The sequence below is a fragment of the Alosa pseudoharengus genome, unplaced genomic scaffold, assembly GCF_046254945.1.
Source record: "Alosa pseudoharengus isolate Yale_2024_CS ecotype anadromous, Long Island Sound unplaced genomic scaffold, YU_APseudo_1.1 YU_APseudo_1.1_scf_11, whole genome shotgun sequence".
NCBI lineage: Eukaryota > Metazoa > Chordata > Actinopteri > Clupeiformes > Clupeidae > Alosa > Alosa pseudoharengus.
In genome coordinates this window covers 34,311,722-34,331,721 of record NW_027468576.1, presented here as the reverse complement: position 1 = coordinate 34,331,721, position 20,000 = coordinate 34,311,722, and the positions used below count along the sequence as shown (strand labels likewise).

The 20,000-nt window shown below is 46.3% G+C and overlaps 2 protein-coding genes across 2 annotated transcripts in view; both read left to right on the top strand.

The window, feature by feature from the left end:
* The window catches only part of LOC143117342 (uncharacterized protein C1orf21 homolog), a 27,904-nt gene extending 16,336 nt beyond the window's left edge, over positions 1-11,568 (top strand). Inside the window, exons 3-6 of the mRNA XM_076278998.1 lie at positions 5,444-5,529; positions 8,517-8,587; positions 9,479-9,539; positions 9,875-11,568. Coding sequence (XP_076135113.1) covers positions 5,444-5,529; positions 8,517-8,587; positions 9,479-9,539; positions 9,875-9,913 — 257 coding nt within the window. The 3' untranslated portion in view covers positions 9,914-11,568. The remainder of the gene's footprint in view (positions 1-5,443; positions 5,530-8,516; positions 8,588-9,478; positions 9,540-9,874) is intronic.
* A 6,430-nt stretch (positions 11,569-17,998) lies between these two features.
* The window catches only part of colgalt2b (collagen beta(1-O)galactosyltransferase 2b), a 45,683-nt gene continuing 43,681 nt past the window's right edge, over positions 17,999-20,000 (top strand). The window contains exon 1 of the mRNA XM_076277680.1: positions 17,999-18,237. Coding sequence (XP_076133795.1) covers positions 18,002-18,237 — 236 coding nt within the window. The 5' untranslated portion in view covers positions 17,999-18,001. The remainder of the gene's footprint in view (positions 18,238-20,000) is intronic.

Below are 20,000 nucleotides of genomic sequence, written 5' to 3'. Positions count from 1 at the left end.
GTCGAATGTGGAGGGGAATGTGGATGGGAATGTGGATGGGCGAATCGTAGCAAAAATGTAGCCGTAGCCCTAGTTTGCTGGCCAGCACTGAGTAGTCACGTCACTTTCCTCCAGTCTCACATACTTGCCAAAACACACACGCACAGACACACACACACAATGCCAGGAAAGGCAGAGTTGCCTTAGAGAAACAAGTCAGGAAGGTGGGTGAAAATAGTAACACTTTCTGACTATATGAGACCTGAAGGGAGTTCCGCTCGCTCTACATGTGTGTGTGAGTGCACAAGTGTGTGTGTGACTGTGTGATGTGCAATGTGTGTTTGCTCTGCGTAGGGCAGTGTATGTGGGTTTTTCTGCGTGGGTTGGCGAGTTCTTGCATGGCTGGATTAACCAGGGAACATTTTGGCTGGATTCTCTTGGACGCGGCCCGGCTCCGTTGAGATGCGGCCCGGCTCCGCTCTCACACGCCCCATATTGTGGATATTATGCGCGGTGGCGTGCGGAGGAGGGCGGCATCACTCTGCATTTCCATGGCACCCTTGGGCTCACGAACAGCGCCGTTTGATGTCTGAAATGAAGTGAAGATGGGTGAAGATGAAGAGACAAACACACACATACACACACACACACACACACACACACACACACGTGAGAGGGTCTAAGCCCCGCTACTGTTGTCATGCTAACTCGGCTTAGATAGCTGTGGACGCTGGCCAGGATCCGGGCTGGTTCTGGCTCAGATGTGGCCTCGATTTTGAGAGCTGTAGTTCTGGTGTCAGGTCTGCTCCAGAGTTGGTTTCTCTGTGGGGCCCACATTTCCCTTGAGAGCACAACAGGAGGGGAGGGAATGAGAGAAGGAGGGAGGGAGGGAGGGATGGAGGGAGGGAGAGAGGGATCAGGATTAAGGGTGTGTGTTCCTGAAAGACAGGCAGGCTCAGGCTGACAGCACAGGATTTCCCCTCTCTCTCCTCTCCTGCTGGCTACTCTGACTCTGACACACACCACTCTATTACTGCCTGATTAACACACACACACACACACACACACACACACACACTCTCTCTCTCTCTATACACCCACACACACCACTCTATTACTGCCTGATTAACACACACACACACACACACACTCTCTCTCTATACACCCACACACACCACTCTATTACTGCCTGATTAACACACACACACACACACACACACACACACACACACACACTCTCTATACACCCACACACACCACTCTATTACTGCCTGATTAATACACACACACACACACACACACACACACACACCACTCTATTACTGCCTGATTCACACACACACACACACACACACACACCACTCTAGTATTGCCTGATTCACACACACACACACACACACACATACACACACACATACACACACATATATACACGCACACACAACTCTATTACTGGCAGATTAATATACATGCACACACACACACACACACACGCGCACACGCACACACACACACCACTCTATTACTGCCTGATTAACACACACACACTCTATATACACACAAATTTGATTCTTGATTCTTGAATTTCCCCTGGGTATCAATAAAGTATCTATCTATCTATCACACCACTCTATTATTGCCTGATTCACACACACACACACACATATATACACACACACACACACACACACACACAATTCTGTTCCAGATTAATATACATGCACACACACACACAGACACACACGAACACACCACTCTCACTGCCTGATCAACCAGAAAAGAGAGAATGGGATATATGTATATATGGAGAGAAATGAATGGATGACAAAAGAAAGAGAGAGAGAAATAAAATAAATAAATAAAGAATGTAGGGATAGGTGGGTGGATGACTGATAAATGGAGAGAGATGACGAATGGATGTGGAGAGAGAGAGAGAGAATCCCATTATCTAGGTCGCAGACTGGTGCCTCGTGGTGACCTGTTCAAGATTAGCCAGATGACACCATATAAAAACCATCTCTGGAGCCAACAGCTACACACACACACACACAAACACCAAAAAACACAAATACAAATACTCAGAACATAAACACACACACAAACACAGTCACTCACAAATACACAAACAACACAACAAAATGAGTGAACACACTGTGACACAGGCGGCCTGAGAGAAGGGGACAGCGCATCCTGTCCTGTCCCCAAAGGTTGAGCTGGGCCGCTGCTCCTCATTAAAGCATGAGAAATGTGCCCACATCACAGACATCACTCTCTCTCTCTCTCTCTCTCTCTCTCTCTCTCTCTCTCTCTTTCTCTCTCTCTCTCTCTCTCTCGTATTCTTTCTCTCTCTCTTGTCCAAAAATAGTCCCTTTTCTCCAGGCAGATCAGGCTGGAGTGATGACACACTCCATGGCCATGCAGGCTGGCCAGAACCCAGTGTGCTGTTGTGTGTTGTTGTGTGTTGTGTGTTGTGTGTTGTGTGCTGTTGTGTGTTGTGTGCTGTTGTTGTGTGTTGTTGTTGTGTTGTTGTGTGCTGTTGTGTGTTGTTGTGTGTTGTTGTGTGTTGTGTGTTGTGTTGTTGTTGTGTTGTTGTGTGCTGTTGTTGTGTGTTGTTGTTGTGTTGTTGTGTGTTGTTGTGTGTTGTTGTGTGTTGTTGTTGTGTTGTTGTTGTGTTGTTGTGTGCTGTTGTGTGTTGTTGTTGTGTGTTGTTGTGTGTTGTTGTGTGTTGTTGTTGTGTGTTGTTGTTGTGTGTTGTGTGTTGTGTTGTTGTGTGCTGTTGTGTGCTGTTGTTGTGTTGTTGTGTGTTGTTGTGTGTTGTTGTGTGTTGTGTTGTTGTGTGCTGTTGTGTGTTGTTGTGTGCTGTTGTGTGTTGTTGTGTGTTGTGTTGTTGTTGTGCTGTTGTGTGCTGTTGTTGTGTTGTTGTTGTGTTGTTGTGTGCTGTTGTTGTGTGTTGTTGTTGTGTGCTGTTGTTGTGTGTTGTTGTTGTGTGTTGTTGTGTGTGCTGTTGTGTGCTGGTGTGTGTTGTTGTGTGCTGTTGTGTGTGCTGTTGTGTGTACTGTTGTGTGCTGGTGTGTGTTGTTGTGTGCTGTTGTGTGTGCTGTTGTGTGTACTGTTGTGTGCTGTTGTGTGCTGGTGTGTGTTGTTGTGTGCTGTTGTGTTGCTTTGTCTTGTGTTGTGTTTTGTGTTGCATGCTATTTCTGTGCTTATGACGTCATCCTGTGCTGAGTTGTCCAGTGCTATTCTGCATTGTGTTGTGTTGTGTTGTGTTGTTGTGATATGTTATGTTATGGTGTTGTGTTGTGGTGTTGTGTTGTGTTGTGTTATGTTATGTTATGGTGTTGTGTTGTGTTGTGATATGTTATGGTGTTGTGTTGTGTGGTGTTGTGTTATGGTGTTATGATATGTTATGTTATGTTATGGTGTTGTGTTGTGTTCTGTTGTGATATGTTATGTTATGTTATGTTATGTTATGTTATGTTATGTTATGTTATGGTGTTGTGTTGTGTTTGTTCTGTTGTGTTATGTTATGTTATGTTATGTTATGGTGTTGTGTTGTGTTGGTCAGTCTGTTCCCTAGTAGCAGCCAGCAGGCTTAGGGAGGGAAGAATTCCTCTGCATTCTTCAGCACTCCTTTTTTAGTCATATTAAGCACAGGCCATGTGTGTCGCTTTGTGTGCGAGTCGCTTTGTGTGGGTATTTGTACATGTCCAGCTGTGTGTGTGTGTGTGTGTGTGTGTGTGGCTGGAGGCTGCTCTGGACTCTTCATGCTGCTCAGTGTCATGCTTACCAGGCCAAATTTAATCAGCTCTCTTTAATGTGTGTGTGTGTGTGTGTGTGTGTGTGTGTGTGTGTGTGTGTGTGTGTGTGTGTGTGTGTGTGTGTGTGTGTGTGTGTGTGTGTGTGTGTGTGTGTGTGTGTGTGTGTGTGTGTGTGTGTGCGCGTGTTAACTGGCTCTGTGTCTATGTATTGACTTTTGTTTGTGTGTGTGTTTGTGTTGGTTTTGCGTGTGTGTGAAAGAGTGAGGACATCCATGCGTAGGCTGTATCTGTCCACATCTCAGTGTGTCTGTTTGTTTGATTGACTGGCTGTGTGTATACTGTTGGCTTGCGTGGTTATCTCCTTGTCTGTGTGTGTATATACAACTCAATGTTTGTTTGTGTGTGTGTGTGTGTATGTATGTATGTATGTATGTATGTATGTATGTATGTATGCATGCAAGTGTGCATGTCTGTTGTGTGTTTGCATTGCTATTGGAGGTCAAGTAGTGTCTACTGGTGTGAGTGAGTGAGTGAGCGAGCATCTGTCTACTGAAGTAGTGTGTGTGTGTGTGTGTGTGTGTGTGTAGTTGAGTGTGTGTCTACTGCAGTAGCCTGTATTTGTGTTTCTGTGTGTGTATGTATGTGTGTGTGTGTGTGTGTGTGTGTGTTTGTTGGCATGTTCAGACAGAAGACTGCTCTGTTCCAGCTTGTTTACATTCCACAGGCAGTGATAGACAGTCTCTCTCTCTTTCTTTCTTTCTCTTTCTGTCTTTTTCTACCTCCTGTGGTCTCTTTCTCTTCTCTTTCCCTCGCTCTTTTTTCCACTCATTAGTCTTCTGCGGTGCGACCTGTTTTGCAGGAAGTTAATGAGAGAGAGAGAGAGAGAGAGAGAGAGAGAGAGAGAGAGAGAGAGAGAGAGAGAGAGAGGAAAGCATGACAAATGGAGACGTCAAGAAAAAGAGAGTATGTGAATAGAGACAAAAAATGGGAGGTGGAGAAAAGGAGCGAGTGATAGAGAGAAAGAGAGAAAGAGAGAAAGTGAGGAGTGGAAGACAGCAGTGCAGTGGACAGTGCAGTGGAAATCTGAGATTGCTGGCACAAGGTAGAGGCCTTATCACACCCAGAGCCCTCCCTGATAACAGCACAAGGGCAAAATCCACATCGCCACCCTGATAACAGTGTGTGTGTGCTTAGGTGTGCATCATTGTGTGCTTGCATTCATGAGTTGTGTGTGTGTGTGTGTGTGTGCTTAGGTGTGCATCATTGTGTGCTTGCATTCATGAGGTGTGTGTGTGTGTGTGTGTGTGTCTAATCAGAGGGCTGTGTTGAGCTCTGCCACTCTCAGCACTTTATTGCTGGGTGGCCTTGGTGTGCATCTTGGTGTGGGATGAGCACACACACTCAACTCCCACTACCTCACTGTTCCGTATATCATTCTGACACACACACACACACACACACACACACAGTTACTGTGTCTTCTTGTTCAACCATTTCTCTAATACACATTAATACAATACACAAACACACACTTTTTCACACACTTTCACACAGTTTTACTGTGTCTCTTCAATTACCCATCTCTCTCTGTCTTTCATCATCAGATGAGTACAGGATGAAGTTAATTACCCATCTCTCTCTCTCTCCCTCTTTCTCTCTATCTCTCTCTCTCCCTCTTTCTCTCTATCTCTCTCTCTTGTCATCAGATGAGTACAGGATGAAGGCGGTGGAGGAGGTGAAGTACATGCGTGGAGAGGAGGACAGGGTCAGCGCACGCAACCAGGAGAACCTGGTGAGACTGGACACTACACACACACTCTTACACACACACACACACACACACACACACACACACACACACTTACACACACTCAATACAATACACACACTCTTAGTCACACATGTACATGCACACACAGAGAGTCTGCATGCATACACACATGCATACACACACAGGAGCGCCTGCAAGCTTAAATGTTAAGGTACAGACATCGGAACCCGCCCCCCCCCAAAACATCAACACAAAAAAAGCGCATAACATAACAAGTGCTAACATATTTGAACGGAACTGATTTATTGAACGGATTTATTGAACTGATCGATCTAATGGGCACCAAGTTGGAGGACTGTGTCTCAGCCTGGCCGCTAGCCGTTTTTTGACGGTACCGGAGACGGCTGGTAAGCAGAGGACGCCTGTGCATCATTGCATTTAGGCTTTTTAGAAAATTATTGAAATAAACTCATTTGTTTGAAGCTTCGTTTACTAATTTTTATGCTGGTAATCGCACACGGTATGGTAGAACTACTGACTGATAGTTGCTGTTCTTCAATTTGGAGGGAATCGACACTGATGTCACGACAGTGATTGGTGTCACGGGTACGCTGGCGACTACGCCGCTCCGTCCGGCATCTTTTGCGTTTGTTATTTCTTAAATGTAGTTCTGTCTTGGTGTCACGGGTACGCTGGCGACTACGCCGCTCCGTCCGCTATTGTCTTTGTTAATCTATGTGTCATTGACAATGTCTTATATGTGGAGCGCTTTGGGTTGCACTCTGTGCACGTTAAATGCGCTATACAAATAAATCAGACAAATCTGACTGATGACACACAGCGAGGGGGCAAGCGATACAATTTAATTTTGTACTTTTCCAGTAACCAATCAGTTGTCATGATCACTCACACACCCAGCCCCATCTACTAGACCGGTCTCTCTATCGCAAACCCCATCCCTGCCCCGCCCCCGATCACACACAAACTTCTAAACGCGTCTCTCTGTCTCTTTCTCTTTCTCTCTCTCCCCCCGCGGAGCTTGAAGGTACGCACAGTGCGTACGGCCGTACAGCTGCAGGCGCCACTGTACACACACAGACTCTCTCGCTCTCTTACACACATACACACAATTCACACATACACACACAGCATCCATGCCGATGAGCACATGCCTTAACACAAACCCAACTCAGAGACTTATGTGAGAAAAAGCACTTGTGTAAGTGTTGGTCATGCCATGAGAGTCGAACATTACACAAGCACCGCAATAACACACACAACTCACAAGACACACACTCCCAAACTTACATATACAAAATCAGCCACCTGTGTGAATCCACCAACTATGCCGCTTCAGCCAGCACAAGTAAACAGGTAGTGCTTTCTCACATACACACACACACACACACTTTTTTTCTTTTCCTTGTGCACACACACAAACACACTTTTTTCTTTTCCTTGTGCACACACACAAACAAGCACAAACATGCTCACACTTGCATGCATGTATGTGGCTGTGTTGCTGAAACCCGGCTGGAATGTGGGAGTGTATACAAAAATGGGCAACACACACACACACACAAATATACACACTCATTCCTCAGGCGAAACGCACACCTCTGTCACTGTCACAAGTGTGTACTCTGTTTTCACACCCATCAGAGAAGCCCTTTTCACATCACCAGGGTGCATGTTGGGACTTGTAGTTCTTCAGTTTGTGCTGCCTACTCACAGCAAAGGGTAGGATAGTCAGAGCCATGCAAAAACTCCATATACTCGCATAATATACTCAACAATATTTCAGAGTAAAAGTTCAGATTCTGGTGAATGACTAATCATATTTGAGCTCATCGTCCAATCAAATTACACTCCTCGTTTCAGTTGCCCTGATGCAACTTGTTGGCACTGGCAACGTGGCTGGCGTTGTTTATGGCTTGGTCCAAGTTTTGGCTTCCCATTTACAGAACTAGAACGAACACCAGATGGGTTTTTGTTTCGAGTGATCGCAAGGAGCAATTTGCTGAACTTGACCAAAAGTATCTGTTGTCCCTTTAGTTCTTATCCTGACTATGCAAATTAAAATGTCTGTGGGTTACTTTTTAAACTTGTTTTGGATTACATTTTAAACAAACTAGGTTTCTAAGGTGTATACCGGTACTGTAGGAACACTGCAGGAAGAACAGGTGGATAATCTACCATGCGTAGAGAGAGAGATGGAGAGAGATTGAGAGAGATGGAGAGAGAGTGTGCGAGAGTGTGAGAAAGAAAAAGGGAGATTATAAGCGAGAGGATATTTTGGTGTGAATGTGCTTATATACGTATGTGTGGAATAGAGAGAGAGAGAGAGTGTAGGTGTGTGACTGTGTGTGTAGGTGTGTGACTGTGTGTGTATGTGACTACAGCAAGACAGTCTGTGTGTATGACAGTATTTGTATGTGTTGTGTGTATGTGTGCTTAACAAAATGAGTGAAATAATGGGTGGGTGGGAGATAAAAAAAGGGAGAGAGAGACAGAGAGAGTGTGTGTGTGTGTGTGTCTGTCTGTGTGTGTGTGTGTGTGTGTGTGTGTGTGTGTGTGTGTGTGTGTGTGTGTGTGTGTCCGTGTGTGTGTCCGTGTGTGTCCGTGTGTGTGTGTGTGTGTGTCCGTCCTGTCGCTGTGTTCTCGGCAGGGTGGGTTTCTCCAGCACTGGCCTCCAGCTCTAATTAAGTGTACTGGCGGTGGCAAGGCTCAACCCCTTGGCCGCTCAGCCTGAGGTTGGGGGGGGGGGGGGCAGAAGGCCAGACGTGGCGGGGGGGCATGGGGGCATGGGGGGGCTCTGAAGCCCTGAGCTCCAGCAGAGTACGCCACGACTACCGCTCACGCAGCTCGGCCTCTGTGGCCTCTGGGTTTGAAAGCAAGGGTGTGTGTGTGCGTGTGCGTGCGTGCGTGCGTGCGTGCGTGCGTGCGTGCGTGCGCGCGTGTGTGTGTGTGTTAAGGAGAAGAGTTAACTGTGTGTGTGTGTGTTTCAGGAGAAGAGCTCCATGCAACAACGGGGCAAACAGCACAAGGAGGGCACAGGAGCTAACTCCAACAAGACAAAGTGAGTGTGTGTGGGTGTGCACACACCTGTGACTGTGTATAGTGTTTGAGAGACTAAGTGATTTAGAATGTGTGATTATGTGAGTTTTTTTCCCAGTCTCTCATTGGGAGCCATTTGCTTGAGTGTTTCCATAAATGGTGCTGTGTGGTTTTACATAAAAACCAGAGTCTCACCTGTGTGTGTGTGTGTACTGGAGGGCTCACCAGTTGCAGGCCATTATGGTTAGCTACAGTTGTGCTGCCTTTTAACAATATGAGCAGTTCAATAGGCAAAGTACTCATAGTGAAGAGTTAGGAGAGTTTGTCTGTGTTTTGGGGTTGGCTGGAATACACTTGTGGTGTGTTACTCTTAATTGCTCTGTTCAGGGTTATTGTTTGGTACAGCAGTGTGTGTGTGTGTGTGTGTGTGTGTGTGTGTGTGTGTGTGTGTGTGTGTGTGTGTGTGTGTGTGTGTGTGTGTGTGTGTGTGTGTGTGTGTGTGTGTGTGTGTGTGTGTGTGTGTGTGTGTGTGTGTGTGTGTGTGTGTGTGTGTGTGTGTGTGTGTGTGTGTGTGTGTGTGTGTGTGTGTGTGTGTGTGTTTCATTTAGTGTGGACAGTGTCATAGCTGTTTTTAGCACGGCACTGGATTATGTTCTCCCTGCTGTGAAGGCTCCATAAAATGATTATACAAATTCCTGCACAGCCACTAAAACTGCTACAGGAGCTAGGAGCATTGTGTGCGTGCGTACGCATGCTTGCGTGTGTGTGTGTGTGTGTCCTCTGTTCTTCTTGTAATGGAAAATTCTAGTGGTGTGTTTGTTTCTTCCCTTTTCCTCCTCCCCCTAACTTCCTCTTTCCCTCTCTCTCTCTCTCTCTCATTCTCTCTCTCTTTTTCTCTCTCTCTCCCCCACAGCATTCACACGTCAGAGAGCCAGCAGGAGTTCTTCAGGATGCTGGATGAGAAGATTGAGAAGGTGAGGGAGGAAAAGGACCAGAGAACGAAGGATAGAGAGAGAGGGGGGGGGGTAAGGAGGGAGTGAGGGATAGAGTGGGAGACAGGAGGAGGAGGAGGAGACTACAGCAGGATCTGAACATTTAAAGGGACAGAGCAGCGTATCGTATCGTCCTTCCTGACATGAAATTCTTCCAGGATCAGTGTTTATCAGTGAGAGGAGAGGAGGACATGACATGAGAGAAATCAGAACTGCCTCGCCCCACCTCTGTGCATCTCTGTGACGTTAATCATTCTGATTCCACCCCCCGCCCCCCACCACCCCTTCTCTCTCTCTCTCTCTCTCTCTGTCCACAGGGACGAGACTACTGCTCGGAAGAGGAGGATGTAACATAGCAGCAAGGCCCCTGACTCTGCTACTGACTGTGTGTGTGTGTGCATCTGTGTGAGTTTGTGTGTGGGTATGAGTGAGTGATAGAGCATCAGAGAGTGAGAGGAAATGGAAACAGTGTTTGTCACAAGTGTGTGATGTTTGCATTTGGATGAGGTGTGTGTGTGTGTGTGTGTGTGTGTGTGTGTGTGTGTGTGTGTGTGTGTGTGTGTGTGTGTGTCTGTTTGTGTTCGACGGAGACATATAATCCTCACAGACTGTTGCCCCTTATACCCCCGCCACAACCTCGCCCTTTCTCGAACTCAAACGGACCCTTTTTCAAGTGTTGGGTGGAAAAGATAGCTCGATGAAGTGATCGCTTAAAGAATGGATGGATGGACGGATGGATGGATGAGTGGATGGACAGACTCACTGTGGAGATGTGAGAGAGAAACTCCACCCACACAGGACCACTCTCCCCACCCCACTCCCACTTCGTCCTCCACCCCCCCCCCCCCCCTTCTCAACCTCTGGGCACCTTACCAACGGGAGCGGACAACTCCGTCCAAGAGAAGGATGCAACCGGACGAAAAGAAGCGACAACAAACCGCCCCAACAAACCGCCCCCTCCTTCCTGTCGTAGTGTAACTGTCATAAAGCAGAGAGACGGAGAAGGAGACTTGGACTGAGATATACAGGGTGGGGGGGGGGGTGATGGTGGGTTGATGCTTGTGTGTGGGGATGGGTGGCAGAGAATCAGATATTTTAATAAGAGAGTAATGTTGAGAGGGAGGGAGAGAGAGAGAGAGAGCGCGCGCGAGTGGGTTTATTTTGTGACCCTGGACTCCTGCCTTTGTTTTTTTTGAAGGATTTTTAAGTTTTAGTTTTCTCTCTTTTTTTTGTTTTGTTCCGTCTGTTTTTCTTTTCTTTTCATTGTCTTTTACATCTGGATGTGTTTATTTGTCTGTTTATTTGTTTGGCTTCTGTCGTAGTGCAGCGCCCTCCTTAGACCAAGGCTGTAAAGGTCACGACTCCCAACCCCTCAGGGTGGGAGTCAAGCGCAACACTAAATTAAACACACACACACACACACACACACACACACATATATATACACACACACACACCAGGCTATAGCTTCTCCACAGTGCCATTTAGCAGTGTGTTATGTAAGTATGTTCTTGTGAGCAAAGGGTGAGTGCGTGAGAGAGAGTGAGTGTGTGTTCATGTGTGTGGTATGAGTGTATAGTACACAGTATGTTCACGTGTGTGTGTGTGTGTGTGTGTGTGTGCGCGTGCGCGCATGCTAATACAGTATGTAAGACGATGTCTGTGATTGAAAGTGTGCGGGTGTGTGCGAGAAAGACGAGAGAGAGAGTGTGTGTGTGTGTGTGTGTACTTGTGGTGAACCAAGAACAGGGCCTCTGCACCTGCTAACATGGTCTTTACTCATCTGTCTCTTCGGTCTTACCCTATGGATCTCACATTTGTGTACACATTTACACACACACACACACACACACTTCAAACTGAGGTCCGCTGAGAGGTGAATTTGCCAGGGAGATACTGACTGTGCTTCTGTCGTCATGATTACCAGATTCTTCCTCCTTTTTAAACTTTTCAGTGCTTTTTATTTTCAGTGCTTTTTTTTCGGTTTTTCTATTAAAAAATAAAAAAAACAGAGGCTTGTTGTGTCATCTTTTCCCCTCGTTCTTTTCCTTGCATACTCAGCTGACTATGTCAGGATAACTCTGTCTCCCATAGATAACAGCCAAGAATGCTGCTCTGTTCAGTGGCTAAAATGTTATTTACCAGAGTGAATTCTAGGAAACTCCGGAACACCATAACAGTAGTTTGGCTCCGCCATCTTTAACTCACTATGTTCTGGGCTCAGATTCTGTCTGGCAATGTCTGCCTAGTAGGGGAGGCCTTCAAGGTTCAAAACACAGGAAAATCCAGCAGCACCACGGTGGAAATTCATCAATGCCATATCCTCGTCTCCGTGGGACAAAACTGCAGAGCTCTCTGCGCCACCTGGTGGTGATATAAAAAAAAACACGCCAATCCTTGTCGGCCATAAATGGTGTTTACAGAAAGACGACCTTGCAGGTATGTAGGTAGCTGACAGAGAGCATTGCCAGAGCCGTTACACAAGGCCAGTTACTGTCAGCAGAACAGGAAATTCAAAGGAGCGCTTTGTGGTTTCAATCATAAGCGTCTGTTCAGTCTAAAAGAGGAGCAGTCGGGGCTGTCAGCCTTCACAGCTGCCGTGAGCAGCTAGGAGATTAGCGGCTGGATCAATCCTCTGGCAGCGAGAAGCTGACTCCTGCACTGGATTGAGTCATCCGACGGTAACGCGATCCTGACACTGCTTATACCGTGGAGATGCTGCTGCCGCTCGTGTCTGCTGCTAGCTAACCTCATTCTCTCCCACATCTCTTATCCGTTCTCTTTTTCTTATTCTCTCTTTTATAGACACAGACACACACTCCTTGCATCACTTAGTTAGTGGTCATGGTGACAGAGAGACTCCACACTACCAACAGTAACGTCTTACCTGACCAATCCTTTCCGCAAACCCCTCAGCAACACCCCTTCCTCCTGGGGTATCCTTCATTGGCCCCACCTCTCTCACTCTCTCATACCCCACACACACACACACACAATCCTGACATTACTCACGTGCAGACAGTTCAGTACATTATAGTTCTGCAATCCCCTAATCCTCACTCACACATGCAAGCACACACTCACACACACAGACACATAGGCCTATAGCCTACAGTTATTCAGACCATCCTGCAGCAGCAGGAGCCTCAGGGCTTGTCAGAGAGTCCCAGAGGGCCCATTGGGGAGTGCATCTGAAGCCCCGCCCACAGAGAGAGACACTGAGCAGGCCGAGAGGAAGAGAGAGACTGATGGAGCCTGTTAACCTCAGACAGGGATATGGGCAAGACAATGTTCTTTCCAGCATGAGGTAAGGGCCAATAAAGTGTTCCGCGTGTGAGTGTACCTCCATGCGTCTGCGCATGTATGTGTGTGTGTGTGTGTGAGAGAGAGAGAGAGAGAGAGAGTGTGTGTGTGTGTTAGGGTACGGCATGTTCCAGCAGTTTTGGCAGACATCACCCCCACCCCATCACACACCCCACTCCATCCCCTATTCATGGGGTGAAGGAGTGTGTTGCACACACACACACACATGGTTGATTGAGTTTTACCATATCAGGCTGGAGTGTGTGTGTAGCTCTTTCCTCTGTTACTCTGGTCCAGCTGTAATGGAGAAGAGATCCCTTTGGGTGAGTGGCAACAGTACAGGTTGGACTGAGTTCTCTCCCTCACTTTATTTTCCCTTTCTCTCTCTGTCTCTCTTTCTCTCTGTCTCTCTCTCTTTAATTGACACTCATTCTGAGAGCTCTGACTCTAGCCAGTACCCCTTTTGCTTTGCCAGCATGACATAAACCGACTATTACACTTAACTCAATCCAGACGCCTTCCCTTGTTTTCCCTCACCATCTCTCCTCTCCTCCCTCGCTCTCCCTCTCTCTCCCTAAACTCTGTACACTCTTGTCCAGTACCTGTGCCCCTCTCTGCTTCTACCAGCTGCAAAGCATCTGATCACTCCATTTGTCCCCAGCACTGTGATTATATTAGACCTAATAAACCCAACAGTAGCTGGTTCACTGGATCAGAGTAGAAGTCTATTGACTTCAGGAACGAAGATAGTGAATAGTGAGTAAATGAATAGATGTTAAGTGTTTTGTGATGTTTTTGTTCTTCAGGACAGCCATTTCAAATGAACATGACAGATGGTTTGTTTCTGGGACAGACGACCAAAAACAAGGCCACTCGAGAGACCATTGGGAGGGGTGTGAGAACCCTTAGAGACACTCAAAGCACACACTTGTGAATGGCAAGTCTGCCTGCGTCAAGACTTCTCAATCCTTCCCTCCCTCCCTCACACTTACCCTCTCTTTCCTCTCCTCTGCAATCCCCCTCTTCCCAGCCTACTTTGCCCCGCCACCGTGTGAGGAGTGATTTCGCTAAAAGGGTTTTGGGTAACGGTTTGGCCCGGCTCCATCCCACTTGCCTCCCTCAAGTCGTGCTCTGACAGCTTCACAGCTTCTCTTGTGGGCGAGGGTGATGCCATAGGCCCAGCAGAGACCGGCACTGCCGTGGCTTAAGCCGACCGACCGCTGCGAAGCCTGGCACAGCCTGGCATAGCCACACTCCGCTGTATCATGTGTCTGTAAATGCGAAGGCGAGGGGGGACACGAGCCAAAAGAAACGAGCGCGGGGCCTTCGGCGTTTGGCATCGTGCCTAGCAGGGAGAGAGACAGAAAGACAAGCTGAGTGGTGTTAGCAGAGGTTGTTGGAGTCTTTTCGTTTTTAACGCCAGAGAGAAGCACAAGCAGACAGACACTTGACGTCGGAACTTTCTCAGCTATTCTGAGTGAGGTGCAACGGCTTGGCTCATCGTCCCCGCGGCAGCTGGTAGGCGATGTGAAGTGAGGACTTGGCTGCGACAGGGAACTTTTTCCGTCTCCGCTGTTAAGGCTTGATGACATCAATCCATCACAGAACGCCGCTCAATGCGCACAAAATCTTCCACATAAAACATGTTCTCCCGTGGAATATTTTCCTGGGCAGCTCTTAAAACCTTTAAATATGCAAAGTAAAGGGCATGATTGCTAGCATACGTTGTCCTGATAGTGGGTTTCATATGAAAGCTTTAACTATAAATCTGTGGTTTTGTTTATTTCTCATAGAGACTGACGAAGAGGTACAGTGGGAGAATGATGGCACTATCTGTAGCCTAGTCTACAATATAAGTCACAGGACTGTCAATATAACCGTCCCTTTAACGACCCTCAGGAAAAATGACAGCATTTACAACCAGCCACAACACTAAACATGGCATTTGTCTCTGTTATGAGCTATTAATGAATGGAAATTTACCATGCACATAATATCGACCTTCACCTTTCGAAAAGGAAGTTGATGTTGTAATTTTGAAGCGAGCCAAGGTCTGGTAATAAAAGTGTCAAACTTCCTCAACACTGCCATATCCACATCCTCATGGCAGTTCCCTCTTGAGGAGTTAGGCTGCCTGTTCTCATAATCCACTGCCATGCATTTCCATCATCACGTGATCTCTGCGAAAACATAGACTACTTGTACATTTTCAAAAACCCCTCTGCAATATGCAATCAAAATCATTCCTGTGAAGGATGTCACATAAACTTCTGTGAAAGCCACCCACCAAGACTGTGGGTAAGGATTAGCATAAAACCTTTCATTATTGAAAGACTGTAACTCTGGTGACCTCTCTGTGTAAGTCATTCACTGCCCTGTTGGAAAAGAGCCTTTCTGGACAGTATCACAGTAGACCTGGCGACACTGGCTAGGTTAATGATAGTCTTACTGGCCCTCTCGTCCTAGTCTGTTCCAAAACACGTGCAGTCATGTGTGGTCTCAAGTCTCATGAGGTTGCCTTTAAATATACTGTTTTTGTTGGACCTCCAGGTCATGCCAGCTTGGTAACAGGACAGGAGACGAAAGAATGGCATATTGAGAGCATCCAAACACTAGAGGGCGCTAGCAGACTTTGCAATTTGTCCCCAAAAGTGCCTGTGTTCAGAATGAGAAGTATGCCAAGGCTAAATGGTACAAATGCTTGCTTGGTCTGAAGGATTTGCTTATTGTGGTGCAATGACCGGAGAGCCTTCATAATAAGCACAACACACACCGCGGTGGAGTGAGGATACGGGGCGTGGCAGTTGACTGCAGCTGGACGCTGACGTGATGTGGATAACTTCACCGTCCATATAGTAGGCTATTCTATGCGGTCTCTGTCCAGGATTACACAAACACTGCTTTGCACTCAGTTTGCAATTTTGTAACACACACTTTGCACAACTGTAGACACAATTCACTGCACTTACACTATTTTGCCAACTCTCTGGCACACTTTCTCATGTGAAAACTGATTTAGATAATTAGTTCACTTTGCAATCAGCCTAAGCACTATAAATAAGCCACAGGTAATGTACAATGGGTACAATGGAGGGAACAGGAAGAGTGAGAAGAGAAAGAAATAGCCCTTTTACAGACAAAAAAAAAAACAGTACATGTGGGGATATTGTCATGTCAGGCCTGGATACATATATTTTTCCCGGTGCCTTGGACTAGGACATTGCATGTGATGAGACGGAATTTTGAGAGAGACGACCCGATGTAGACTGATTTGTTTTGTCTCAGTGAAATTGCTATTTTGTGACTTGGAAAAACAGACTTGTGTTTGTTTTGATGTGTGTAAATAAACACCAATACTTACAGTAAAGTTTGGATCCCTGTATGTTTACAGAACTATGACAAAAGTATGACCTCAAACTGACATAGTCTACCTTGTGCACAGAGAAAGCAAAAGCCAGATGTGTTTTTTATTCAGACCATCAGTGTGTAGTTGGCATTTTGTGTGCTTATTATTGTGATGGCTTGTGTTTACTGTTTGATACGAAAACACCATTTTTACAAAGGTGTGAAGAGTTAAGCAAGGTGTGTTGGCTTTTGCAAGAGAACTACGATGTTTTGCTGATTGGGTGAAAGGTTTTCCTAGAGTTTTGCAAAAAAATGCCATAGTTACAAAAAAGGTGCTTAAGCAATCAGAAAAAACTGTAATAGTCTTCAGCTAAAAGCACAGAAGCACATGATTGTAGAGTAGAGATATTGTAGAGTTCCTCTGAGCAAATTGTGAGTGTGTGTGTGTGTGTGTGTGTGTGTGTGTGGGTGGGTGGGTGGAGTTTGGGGGAACAAGAGGAGGATTGCTTTATGATAGAAATCACTTTGGTGTGCATGTGTGTGCTTTTGTGTTTGACTCAGTGACTCTTACCAGAGACATGTTCACTCTTACAAGAGACACATTCACTTTCTAGTCCTCTTCCACATTCCTTTTCTATTTCTGATGAAATGTTCTTCAGCTACGGCAAAGGTAATGGCGAAATTGAGCATGGTGTCATACACAAGGTCCACTTCCAGTTCCACAGACCACAGAAGTCTGTTCTGCACTACATGCCTTGGCTGTTACCTGCCTTGGATGAAACATGATCTAGGCTAATGGTACGTATTAGCTAGCCTTTTATAAAAAATTATCATCCATAGACAGAAACTGACAGGCACTTGTCGCACATCATTCATCTTAACAGCAAAGTAAAAATAGACAATGACACATAAAGGTTCTGGGGTCCAGGGTCTAGTCCTTTCTAAAACATTGTGAGTAAACTAAATATTATAAAAAACAATCAATATAAATAGTTAGAGAAAATAAATACATATAGAAAAGAAAAAATAGATAAATAAAATTAAACACAAATAAAAACACCTATGCCAATTTTACTATAAGTTGTTCAATTTCTGCTGGTTTTGATATCGTTTGGTTCTTGGAACCTAAACCAGTGCATAGGAAGCTGAAAGTTGTCACTCAAAACTGACTTCTCTTTATCTAGGCCTATGTGATATACAGCGGCACCAAGTTAGCTTATTGTGACTCCCCAATCAGCCTGCTAGACCACTTGATTTTTTCATGCAGTGTTTGTTGGCTAACCTGATGTAAAAATGTGCAGCAGGCAACTCTCAATTCATAATGGCAGACAATGCCGATTTGTAGATTTGAGAAATTTCCGAAACTATCAATAAATATCTATCTATAGGCTATATCTTGTAGCCTCTCTAACCTCTGTAATTTTGGTCAAGAAGTGTCTGCTAAATGTAATGTAATTTACTCTGGACGTTGCCTAGGCTAAAGTTATTTCCACATTTCCAGCGATGAATTGTTATTTACAATTGGCTACACTGTCGCCTAATACAGACTCACAGGTGTGAAAGTCTGAGAGGAGTAGCCTATACACTTTTGACCCACCCTCATCAGTTGCCCTTATTCAAATCTAATTTGAAATCTGATGAAAGAAAGTGTGGAGCTTGTCATTGGAGGGCGACCCTCTCACACCTTCCACCGTGTTTCCTCTTTCTCCCCTCCCCATCCACCTCTCCCTCCCCCTGTCGCACATATTCGAGTCGAGGCCGAGCTCAGGTTGGCATAACGGTGCGATCCGGGAACGATGCCGGCGGTCGGAGCGGTAGCTGTCAGCTTCCTCGTCATGCTTGCGGCCGCTGGGCTGCCAGCATGCCGCTCGGAGCTGGTGACGCTGGTGGAGGAGTCCGTCCGACCCGAATCGTCCTTCTTGAAGCCCAAAGTTATGATCGCCATACTGGCTCGCAACGCTGCGCACAGTTTACCCTACTACCTGGGCTGCATAGATAGGCTGGACTACCCGAAGGACCGGATCGCGATATGGTAAGGAGCAAACTTTTAAAAACATATTTGAAATATTTTTTTCAGCTGCTTATGATAACTGTGTTTATTACATCCGCTGGCGACTTTTGTTGTATAGCCTATTGTTATTGTGAAGCTGTGTGAATGAATGGTACAAGTTGTACTCGGGTAATGAAAACCCTGTGGAAACGGGCAAGAACAGTGCCGCTGCTGTCAGAGTGGAGGAGACCTGATGCTAAGTTTTATGATGCATTCCCCTCGCGTGTTTGCTCGATTTAATTGCACGTTAGCATGAGATGAAAGCAATGTGCTCCTTAAGCCGGTTGTTTTTTTTATGTAGTACAACGACGCGGAAACGGGGCACGGTGTGTTATGGTAGACACCTCTGTGATAAATTTAGTTCTTTCTAGATTTAATGGATGGGTCTAGGGCATCCTGGGATCTGTCGGAGACGCCAACTGCTATTGGTACTCCAGGGCAGTCATGCGGAACTTGTTAATGGTAGGCCTTTTTCAGAGGAATACAAAAGCTCCCAGGGTCCCAGACAGGGTTTGCCAGTGGTGCACCTTGCACACAAAGAAGCCTCTCTTTTTCATAAACTTTGGAGTGGGCTTTCATAAAGATGCATAGCCTAGTGTACAGTGAAGGAACTTTTTAAAAGTGTGTGAAATTGGGGGTTACTTTTTGGGGTGGTGGTGGTAGTGGGAGGGGGGAGGGGGCTCTGTTCTCTCCTGGTTTCGCCATGTGAGCAAACCAAGCCTGCTGTGGAACCCTTTTATTTACTCTGCCTCTCTAAACCCCACTATTGTTTGTAGGGGCTTTATGATCATCTGTTTTCCATTCAGTTCCGCCTTCCACACACACACACACACACACACACATCCAACCCAGCCCCCTCTGTCGCCACCACCCCTCTGGGATCCCAGAGTGGGTCCGTCTTCACCTCCCACCCAGTCCCCTGAGCAAATGTCTAAATGACTGAGCCAACAAGCCTGTGTCGAGGCTCAAATGAGACATGGCATGGGTAGGTGGGGGGTGGGGTGGGTTCAGAGACCCGCCATTCTCAGTGGAATGTCCTGGTAACAATATTTTCTCACAATTGTTTCTCTCACTCTATCTCCTATCCCACACTTCTCCCTCTCTCTTTTCCTCAATTTCTTCCCACCTCCATCTCTCTCTCCACACTTTCTCTCTCTCTCTCCATCTCTCCTTCTCCATCCCTCCCTGTTCCACTCAGGGTAGGTCTTTAACACCTAGGGGAGTTCTTCTGGCAGGAGGGCCTTTCCATTGTTTCATCGTCACAGCTGTCAGAATGCATAGCTCATCTCCTTGCATGTTGGATGTCCTCTCTCTCTCTCTCTCTCTCTCTCTCTCTCTCTCTCTCTCTCTCTCTCTCTCTCTGTCTGAAATTCCTTTGCAGCTCCTAGTGAGAATGTGTAAGTGTGTGAATGCCAGTTTGGGGCTCGGCAACTGTCTCCCTTATGGTGGCTTTGCCAAATCTTACCCAGTGATAACTGGTGTTTTTTTTTTTTTTTGCCAAACTTGAGGTCTGACTGAGGGTTAAGGTTTTTGTGTTGCAGATGTACGCACAACCAGACACACACACACACACACACACACACACGGTTGTATGCAAAGTGTGGCCTTTTCTTCTTTGGTATTACCTATAGTAAATATATTTGGAAGGATTTTTCTCCTCCTGTGTGTGTGTGTGTGTGTGTGTGTGTGTGTGTGTGTGTGTGTGTGTCTGCGGTCACACCATCAGCATAATCAGAGCTTGGAAT